The sequence below is a fragment of the Hypanus sabinus genome, unplaced genomic scaffold (assembly GCF_030144855.1).
Source record: "Hypanus sabinus isolate sHypSab1 unplaced genomic scaffold, sHypSab1.hap1 scaffold_559, whole genome shotgun sequence".
Lineage (NCBI taxonomy): Eukaryota > Metazoa > Chordata > Chondrichthyes > Myliobatiformes > Dasyatidae > Hypanus > Hypanus sabinus.
Window position 1 is genome coordinate 27,995 of NW_026781420.1, and position 11,082 is coordinate 39,076.

General features: G+C 46.1%; 1 protein-coding gene across 1 annotated transcript in view; it reads right to left on the bottom strand.

Moving 5' to 3' along the window:
* LOC132389412 (sodium/potassium-transporting ATPase subunit beta-2-like) overlaps positions 1 to 9,605 on the bottom strand; it is a gene marked incomplete at its 3' end in the record, with an annotated part of 31,282 nt that extends 21,677 nt beyond the window's left edge. The window contains exon 1 of the mRNA XM_059961936.1: positions 9,500 to 9,605. Coding sequence (XP_059817919.1) covers positions 9,500 to 9,605 — 106 coding nt within the window. The remainder of the gene's footprint in view (positions 1 to 9,499) is intronic.
* Between the last annotated feature and the right edge of the window lie 1,477 nt (positions 9,606 to 11,082).

Sequence of the window (11,082 nt, forward strand, 5' to 3'; positions counted from 1 at the left end):
AGGTGGAGGATAGGGAGATCAGTGCTGAGCTCACTAACGTGCTAGGACATTTCAAGCTAAAGGAGGAGATAGTGTTGGGTCTCAAAGCATTAAGATGAATAAGTCTCCAGAGCCTGATGGATATATCCCAGGTTATTGAGAGAGGCAAGAGAAGAGATTGCTGGGGCTTTGACCAATATCTTTCTGTCCTCTCTAGCCACAGGCGAGGTCCCGGAGGACTGGCAAGTATTAATGTTGTTCATTATTCAAGAAGGGAACCAGAGATAATCCTGGAAAGTATAGACTGGCAAGTCTCACGTCAGTGGTTACTGGAGAGAATTCTTAGAGATAGGATTTCTGAGCATTGGAAGACTTGGCATGGCTTTGTGCAGGACAGGTCGTACTGACTGAGTTTCTGACGAGGTGATGAGGATGTTGGTGACAGCAGAGCTCTGGATGTTGACTATATTGTAAGCCATTTGTAAGCCATCATAACAGGCTCATCCAAGACATTAAGATCCATGGTGAATTGGTTGTTTGGATTCAGAACTGGCTGCCCATAGGTTGGTAATTGAAGGGATTTACTCTAGTTGTGGTTACTGTTGTTCCAAAGGGATCTGTACTGGGACCTCTGCTGTTGTGATGTATATAAATTATCTAAATTAAAATATAGATGGGTGGGTTAGTAAGTTTGCAGATAATATGAAGATTGTGGATAGTGTAGATGACTGGCAAAGAATACAGTGGGATATAGATCAGTTGCAGATATTGGCAGAGAAAAGTCAGATGTGAAGTGTTGCACCTTGGTAGGTCAAAAGTAAAGAGACCTGGAGCCTTAACAGTGCCGATGAGCAGAGGGATCGTGGGGTCCAAGTTTCCAGCTCCCTACACAGGTTGATAGGGTGGTTAAGGCATGCTCACCTTTATTAATCAAGGCATTGAGTTCAAAAGTCAGGAAGTTAAGTTGTAGCTTTATAAAACTCTAGTTAGGTCAAATCAGGAGTAGTGCATACAGTTCTGGTTGCCCTGTATAGGAGGGATGTGGAGACTTTGGAGAGGGTGCGGAACAGGTTTACCAGGAGGTTTACCTCTCCCTTCTCCAGCTCTGTATCACTTTCGTCAATCACCTTTCCAGCTCTCAGCTTCATCCCACCCCCTCCGGTCTTCTCCTATCACTTCACGTCCCATGATCCTCTCCCTTCTCCAGCTCTGTATCACTTTCACCGATCACCTTTCCAGCTCTCAGCTTCACCCCACCCCCTCCGGTCTTCTCCTATCACTTCGCATTTCTCCCTCCCCCCACTACTTTCAAATCTCTTACTATCTTTCCTTTCAGTTAGTCCTGACGAAGGATCTCGGCCTGAAATGTCAACAGCGCTTCTCCCTATAGATGCTGTCTGGCCTGCTGTGTTCCACCAGCATTTTGTGTGTGTTGTTGTTTACCGGGATGCTGGCTGGTTTAGAGGGCAGGTACGGCCATGAGAAGTTGGGTTGTTTTTTGTGGAGTGCTGGGGGTTGAGGTGAGATCTGATAGGGGTTTATAAGATTATGACAGAGTAGACAGACATCATCCTTTTCCCAGGATCTAATACCAGAGGGCATGCAATTAATGTGGGAGGAGGTAATTTCAAAGGAGATGTGAGGGGCAAGTATTTTACATACAGAGTGGTAGGTGCCTGGGATGTGTTTGAATGTGATGAAAATGATAGGCTATGGGCATTGTGTAGGCAGAAGAGTTTAGTAGCCATGTTAATACTAATTTAATTGGTGTGGCATAACATTTTGGGCAGAAGGTTCTGATCCTGTGTTGTACTGTTTCATGTTCTATGAATTTCTTCAGCTAGAGGGTGGTGAATCTGTGGAATTCTTTGCCACAGACGGCTGTGGAGGCCGAGTTATTGGGTATAGTTAAAGCAGAGGTTGATAAGTTCTTGATTAGTCAGGATGTCAAAGGTTACAGGGAGAAGGCAGAAGATTAGGATTGAAAGGGAAAATAAATCAGCTATGATGGAATGGTGGAACAGAATCAATGGGCCAAATAGTCTAATTCTGCTTATTTCTAATATTATTTATCCACTGCCTGAGAGGGTAGATGAAGCAGTGACTCCCTCATGGTAAACTTCGAAAGGAGGTACGTAGGTAGATCTGAAACTTTGTGTAATTGAAGGTCATGGGAGCTGCTTCAGCAGAGATCAGCTACGTACATACTGAAGGTCAGGATCACTCCTGTTCCAGTGTTGCAATGTAGGAAGCAGTTCCCACAGTCAGATACGAAAGCAACAATGCCTGGATGCTCAGTTTTAGTCAAGTTGGTTGAGGGAAAGAGTAACGCAGCTCAGCCCTGTGCTTGCTTGCATTTTATATAATCATCTAGAAATGTGTAAGTGAAGTTTTCAGTTCATTATAGTATAGCTGAGTCTGTGTTTTTCTAGAAGATAACATGGACAAAACACTGGAGGAACTCAGCAGGTCAGGCTGCATCAATGGGGAGAACGAGTCAGAATCAGAATCAGATTTGATTTCACTGGCATTTAGAACCAGAACCAGAATCAGATTTGATTTCACTGGCATTTAGAACCAGAATCAGAATCAGATTTGATTTCACTGGCATTTAGAACCAGAATCAGAATCAGATTTGATTTCACTGGCATTTAGAACCAGAACCAGAATCAGATTTGATTTCACTGGCACTTAGAACCAGAATCAGAATCAGATTTGATTTCACTGACATTTGTTAAGGTTGTGGCAGCAGTACAATGACAACAGAAAAAGCCCTGTGAATTACAGCAAGTGTGTGTGAATCGGTTATGTCCTAGTGTTGGGCACCCCTGGTAATGGACGCCACCTTTTTGAGGCATTGCTCCTTGAAGGTCTCCTGGACACTACGGAGGATGGAGCTGACTCATTTTATAACTCCCTGCAGCTTTTTCTGACCCTGTGTAGTAGCCCCTCCCCACATACCAGACAGTGATGTAGCCAGTCAGAATGCTCTCCATGGTACATCTATAAAAATTTGCTTGGTGACAAATCAAATCTCCTCAAACTCACAATGAAGTACAGCCGCTGTCTTGCTTCCTTTTCAACTGCATCAGCATGCTGCAGAAACTGGTGTTTCTTTTTTCTAGAAGCTTCTTGGTTTCTCTGCACCTTTTGAATCTGAGTATTTCAAGGCTATTTGTCATGATGGAATATCTTGTCTGAGCTAGTCTTGTACTTAGTTTTTTTTCCTTTGTTGCTTGCTCTTGTATTGCTCAATAAATGGTCTAAGCAACAAGTTTTATGCCTCATCTTGATTTCTAAAGAATGTCTGAGTCACAAAAACACGAAGATCCAACACAATCAAGGTGCCCACCTAAGCTAGTCCCACTTGCCTGTGTTTACCTGTCCAAGTATCTTTTAAATATCACTAAAGAAGCTGCCCCAACCGCTTCCCCGGCCCCTCATCGCATATACAGACTACTTCTGTCTTAAACATTTTTTCTCTCAGGCTCTGCCCCCCCTCACATGAAACCTGTGCTGTCTGTTTGTTAATTCCCGATGGATTCACTAAGCTTGGAGGTTTGGTGACCAGTGGCATTCTACAGGGATCTGTTCTGGGACCCTGATTTTTGTGATTTATATAAATGGATGAGGAAGTGGAAGGTGGATTAGTAAGTTTGCAGGTGACACAAAGGCGGGGCTGTTGTGGATGGTGTAGAAGGCTGTCGTAGGTTACAATGGGACACTGACAGGATTCAGAGCTGGGCTGAGAAGTGGCAGATGGAGTCCAGCTCAAAGTGTGAAATGGTTCATTTGGGAGGTCAAACATGAAGACAGAGTACAAGGCTAATGGCGGGCTCTTAGCAGCGTGGAGGAGCAGAGGGATCGTGGGGCCCACATCCATTGGTCCCTCAAAGCTGCCATGCCCATTGATAGGGCTGCTGAGAAAGCCTATGGTATGTTGGCCTTCATTAGTTATGGGATTGAGTTCAAGAGCTGTGAGGTTATGCTGTCATGTTAAAGATCTGGTTAAAATACACTTCAGTTATTGTAACACACACAAAGTGCTGGAAGAACTCAGCAGGCCAGGAAGCAAACGGTTCTGGACAGAATCAGAATTAATATCACTGGCGTATGTTGTGACATCATTATAGGGAGGATGTGGAAAGTTTTGAGAGGGTGCAAAGGATGCTGTGTAGATTAGGAAGCTTATCATATGAGGATAGGTTGAGTGAGCTGGGGCTTTTCTCTTTGGAGAGAAGGAGGGTGAGAGGTGACTTGACAGAGGTGTAGGAGATAAGGGACATAGATCAAGTGGACAGCCAGAGACTTTTTCCCAAGACAGAAATGGCTAATACGAGAGGGTATAATTATAAGGAGATTGGAGGAAAGCACAGGAGAGATGTCAGAGAGTAGTGGGTGCATGTAACACTCGTCAGGGGTTGTAGAAGAGGCAGATACATTAGATACATTTAAAAGACTCTTATATAGACCACAAGATCATCAGACATAGGAGCAGAATTAGGCCATTCAGCCCATCGAGTCCGCTCCACCATTTCATCATGGCTGATCCCAGATCCCATTCACCTGCCCTCTCACCATACCCCTTGATGCCCTGACCTATTAAGAATCTATCAACTTCTGCTGTGAATATACCCATAAGATTTAGAAACAGAAGTAGGCCATTCAGCCCATTGAGTCCGTTCTGCCATTCAATATTGGGCAGATCCAATTCTTCCAGTCATCCCCACTCCCCTGCCTTCTCCCCATACTCTTTGATGCCCTGGCTAATCAAGAACCTATCTATTTCTCATGGACTTAACCTTCACCACAGTCTGTGAATACTGTGAATCTGTGGAATACTCTCTGCTCTTTGGCTAAAAACATCCTCCTCTCTCCTGTTCTAAAAAGTTGCTCCTCAGCTTGGAGGCTCAGCCCTCAAGTTCTGGATAACACCACCAGAGGAAGCACCCTCTCCATATCCACCCTATCCAGTCCTTTCAACAATCAATAAGTTTCAATGAGATCCCCATGCATTGTTCTAAATTCCAGTGAGTACAGACACAAAGCTGCCAAACACTCCTCACGTGCTAACTCCTTCATCCCCAGAATCATCCTCGTGAACCTCCCCGGACTCTCTCCAATGACAATACATCCTTTCAGAGATTATGGGGGCCAAAACTGTTGATAATACTCCAAGTGCAGCCTGACATGTCTTATAAAGGTTCAGCAATATCTCCATGCTTTTATATACTATTCCCCTTGAAATAAATGCCAACATTACATTTACCTTCTTTACCTACTGGGAGACTTGCACAAGGGCTCCTAAGTCCCTCTGCACCTCCCTTCCATAGAAGTTTGAACCTTCACCCCATTTAGATAACAGTCTGCACTATTGTTCCTTTTACCAAAATGCATTATCACACATTTCCCAACACTGTATTCCATCTGCCATTTATTTGCCCATTCTTCCAATTTGTCCAAGTCCTGCTGCAATCGCATTGCTTCCTCATCCCCATCTACCCCTCCATTTATCTTGTATCATCAGCAAACTTTGCCACAAAGCCATCAATTCCATTATCCAAATCCCTGACAAACAATGTGAAGAAAAGTGGTCCCAATACTGACCCCTGAGGAACACCACTAGTCACCAACAGCCGACTATAAAAGGTTCCCTTTTATTCCCGCTCGCTGCCTCCCGCCTGTCAGTCATTCCTCTATCCATGCCAATATCTTTCCTGTAGCATCACAGAATTTACCCCGTTAAGCAGCCTCATGTGTGACACCTTATCAAACACATTCTGAAATCCAAGTAACTGACATCCACTGCCTCTCCTTTTTCCACCCTGCTTGTTACTTCCTCAAAGAACTCCAACAGGCAAGATTTCCCTTTACACAACCATGCTGACTTTCACTTATTTTATCATTAGTCTCCAAGTACCTCGAAACCTCATCCTTAATAATAGCCTCCAACACTTTCCCAACCACTGAGATTAGGCTAACTGGCCTATAATTTCCTTTCTGTTCTCTTCCTCCCTTCTTAAAGAGTGGAGTGGCATTGGGAATCTTCCAATCATGCCAGAGTCAAGTGATTCTTGAAAGATCATAACCAATGCATCTGTTATCTCTTCAACAGCGTCTCTCAGGCACATGAATGATAGAAAAGTGGAGGGTATGTGGGAGTAAGGTAAAGTGTTGGGACAACCTTGGTGGGCTGAAGGACCTGTACTGTGTTCTATTTTCTGTACCATCAAACACCAGGCAGAACAGCTGCAGCTTGGAAGCCAGTGGGTGTCTCTGGCATTCATCTGCCTTGCTCTTCCAGAACTGTGACCACTGGATCCATTACATCGACCCAAGAGGGCAGGTAGTTGTAACTGATACACCTGGTAATTGAAACCCGATCATGAGGAGACTGGAGGATGCAGACTGAATTTCTGTTCAACGTCAGTCATGTCTGTGGAATCTATTTCTCTGCTGAGGTTTACTTTGCAAGCAACAGTGGTCAGGATACAGTTCCCAGCCAACCTCAGCATTAAAAACAGGAGGATAAGATTCTCTTTAAGACAAAGCCACCAACCCACTAGCATTACCTACTCAAGTACGATCCAGTCACCGCATATATACTCAGTGGCCACTTTATTAGGTACACTTGCTGGTTAATGCGAATATCTAATCAGCCAATCGTGTGTCATCAACTTGATTCATACAAGAATGCAGACAAGGTCAAGAGGTTCAGCCATTGTTCAGACCAAACACCAAAATGGGGAAGAAGTATGATCTAAGTGACTTTGACCGTGGAATGATTGTTGGTGCCAGACAGGGAGGTTTGAGTATCTCAGAAACTGCCGATCTCCTGGGATTTTCACACACTACAGTTTCTACAGTTTGCAGAGAATGGTGTAAAAATAATAAGACATCCAGTGAGCAGCAGTTCTGTGGGTGAAAATGCCTTGTTAATGGGAGAGGTCAGGAGAATGGCCAGACATGCCCCTTTCTCATTGTGGAGGTGTAGGAGCCTGAAGACAAACATTCAATATTTTAGGAGCAGCTTCTTCCCCTCTGCCATCAGATTACTGAATGGACAATGAACCTCCATTTTCTCGCCTGTCTTTTACCTAACTTGGGTAACCACACAGTGGTGTGCAGAAGAGCTTCTCTGAACACACAGCATGTTGAACCATGAAATGGATGGGCCACAGCAGTAGAAGACAATAAGGTACAGGAGCTAACTAATAAAGTGGCCACTGAGTGTATATCTCAAATATTCCTGGAGATAAACTACGCCAATGCGAATGCCCCACTTTGGGGCAGTGGGTAGGGAGGATCTTCAAGATAAGATTTCTGGGAGGACATTAAAGAACCCATGGCTGGTTCTGAAGAATGCAGAATCCCACAGAGCCGCAGACAAGCAAGAGAAATTTATTCATCTCCTCAGCTGACAGGAACCCCTCAAACATCACTGCTGAAGTTTCAGAAGAATACGGGGGTGGGGGGGGGGAGTTGTCATTGAAATCTACTGAATATTGGAAGGCCTGGAAAGAGTGGATATGGAGAGGATGTTTCCTGAAGTGGGGGAAAAGGGACATTCCTTTAGAACAGCAATGAGGAGGAATTTCTTTAACCACAGGGAGGGGAATCTGTGGAATTCATTGCCACAAATGGCTGTGGAGGTCAAATCATTTGGTATATTTAAAGCAGAGGTTGATGGGTTCTTTATTAGTCAGGGCATCAAAGGTTTCAGGGAGAAAACAGGAGAATGGGATTGAGAGAGATAATGTCAGCCATGAAGGAATGGCGGAGGAGACCTGTTGGGCCAAATGTACTGATTCTGCTCCTCTGTCTAATGGTCTTGTGGTCTCCTACCGCAATCGTGATTGTGTAACCTCACCGTCTGAAAATCCTCAGCAGAATCTCACTTCTGAAGCATGTCCTTGGCTTTTAGGGATGTCCAGTGCTTTGGTCTTCATGTCATTGGACTATTCACTGGCCAATGGTGTTGGGGATCGCCATTGCAAGTGGTGAGTGAGCCCAGCGTGCTCTGTGACTGTCATCAGCTCCAGTAGGCTCGGCTGTGTGCATGCACTAGTGTTATGGGGTTTACTGGAGGAGGAAACTGGGTAGGGGCTGAGGAGAGAGGCATCGTATACACAGCAAGGCTTGGGCTTTTGGTGTGAGGGGTAAAGTTTGGAACCACATGAACATAGAATGATACAGCACGGTACAGGCCCTTCAGCCCACAATGTTATGCCCTCCCTTTAACCTACTTCAAGATCAGTCAGACATCACTAACCCCTCCCACACAGCCCTCCATTTTCTTTTCATTCCTGTGCCCAAGTCTCCTAAATGCCCCTAATGAATCTGCCTCTGCCACCACCCGGCAGTGTGTTCAATGCACCCAGCACTCTGTGATAAAAACAACTGCCTCTGACATCCCTTCCTGTATTTCCCTCCCAACACTTTAAAGTTAATTTCCCTTGTATTAGCCATTTACATACTGTGAAAGAAGTCTCCGGCTGTCCACTCGATCTATGCCTCTTATCACCTTGTACCCTCTATCAAGTCACCTCTTGTCCTCCTTCGCTCAAAAAGAGAAAAGTCTCAGCTTGCTCAGCCTATCCTCATCAGACATGCTCTGTAATCCAGACAACCTCCTGGTAAATCTCCTCTGCACCCTCTCTACAGCTTCAAGTCAGCTGGGGAAAGCTGCCAGTAGCCTTCCCAGTCTCACACCATTCCCACTGCGAACAATATCACTGCTGGAACATCTCCCCAGTGGGAGTGGGCCAGGAGGCCTTTCAAATTCTCTTAACCCTGCCAACCTATTCCACCATATTGATCTACAACAGCTGCCATTGATGTGTGGAGTGAGCTGGGGCTTTTCTCTTTGCAGGGAAGGAGAAGGACAGGTGACTTCATAGAGTTGTACAAGATGGCAAGCGTGGAGAGCCAGTGACTTGTTCCCAGGGTGCAAATAGCTAATACCAGGGGGGCATAATTTTAAGGTAATTGGAGGGAAGTAGAGCAGGAAAGTCAGAGGTTGACCTTTTTTTTACACAGGGAGTGGCAGGTACGTGCAAACGCGCTGCTAGTGGTGGTGGTAGAGCCATTTAAGAGGCTCTTAAGATAGAGTCATATATGATAGAAAAACGGAGGGAAGGTTAGATTGATTTTGGAGTAGGTTAAAAAGTTAGCACAAAATCGTGGGCCGAAGGGCCTGTACTGTTCTATGTTTTCTAGACTGAATTGAGAAGATTGGGTCTCTGGAGTTTAGAAGTGATCTGCCCCTCCCGCCGAGTTTAACAGAGTGAGTGTACCCCCACCACCCCCACTGCGTGTGCTGAGATCCATATGTTAGGGGCAGGGAGGGGTATGAGTCTCAGAATAAATTTCACATTTGAGGTGATGGCGAGGATAGGGAGAAAGACAGACAGGGAGTTAGAGAGCGTTCCACAAGGAGTAGGTAAGGACCAGAGGGGCAGAACGGTTGCCTGTGCCCGAGTTAGAGTGCCTCCTGGTGTGGTCCAGTCCGTTCACTCACCCCAGCTGGTGCCAGTCCGACCCAGGAACTCCTGTGTCCTGGGGTTCCACAGGAACGCCTTCCACCCTTGTACTACCTGTCCGCTCGACTTCTCGCTCGGGGCCATCTTCACCGCCACCGGGTGGGAATAACGGCGGGGTTGTGCGTTAGAGAGAGCCGCTGACAGCTCCCTTCCCCTGAACCCGCCGGGGTGCCAAGTACGGAGCTGCGCCAACCGGGTCCAGCGCGCACACTGAGCGCCTGGCGAAGACCGTGCGCTTTATAATGCCCAGGCCACGGCATTACTTGCAAATCCGCGCCCCGCCCCCGTATTAATATCACTACATTGCAAACTGCTGCTTTTTTCTGAGTGGGGCCGGTTGAAATACAACTGCAGAAGCTGGAAATCGTCAGGCGGGTGGTGCACAGTTTGAGATTCATGTCTGGGAGTGGGAATGAGAAAGGTTTTAAAGATTACCTGTACAACGACCAACACTGTCCTGCGCAGGTGTGTCACCACACTTCTGGCACCGACATAGCATGCCCACAAATCACTGTACATGGTTGGAATGTGCGAGGGATCCCGGGCGCTGGAGGAACTCAGCAGGTCGGGCAGCATCCGTGGGAAGGAGCAGTCAAGTGCTCATTCAAGCTCCTGCCTCCCTGGAAAGATGGGTAAATCCCAGGTCAATCTGCCCTCATTCTCCCACACTCCAGGGAGTAAAGTCCTAACCTATCCAACGTTTCCCTGTAACTGTGATCTTCCAGACCCAGCAACGTCCTCGAGAACTTTCTCTGAACCTTGCAGCTGTCTTTCCCGTGGGTGGGTGACCAGAACTGCGACAATACCCCAAATTTGCCCTCTCCAGCACTTCATACGTTCAATGTAACATCCCAGCTCCTGTACTCCGTACTTTGATTTATGAAGACCACTACCTCAATATTCTTACTGCTCTACACATTTAAATATCTATATATGTATGTATCTAAATCTATAATGCTCAAAGTAATTATCAAAGTGCATGTACACCCCGAGTTACATTTTCTTGTGAACATATTCAATAAATCCACAGGGTAGAGACCACAGAGACGGCTGGAGTGGGGGGTATTTGAATATAGAGATGGCTGGAGTGGGGGGTATTTGAATATAGAGATGGCTGGAGTGGGGGGTATTTGAATATAGAGATGGCTGGAGTAGGGGGTATTTGAATATAGAGACGGCTGGAGTGGGGGGTATGAGACGACAGAGACGGCTGGAGTGGGGGGTATTTGAATATAGAGACGGCTGGAGTGGGGGGTATTTGAATATAGAGATGGCTGGAGTGGGGGGTATTTGAATATAGAGACGGCTGGAGTGGGGGGTATTTGAATATAGAGATGGCTAGAGTGGGGGGTATTTGAATATAGAGACGGCTAGAGTAGGGGGTATTTGAAGACAGAGACGGCTGGAGTGGGGGGTATTTGAATATAGAGACGGCTGGAGTGGGGGGTATGAGACGACAGAGACGGCTGGAGTGGGGGGTATTTGAATATAGAGACGGCTGGAGTGGGGGGTATGAGACGACAGAGATGGCTGGAGTGGGGGTATGAAACGACAGAGACAT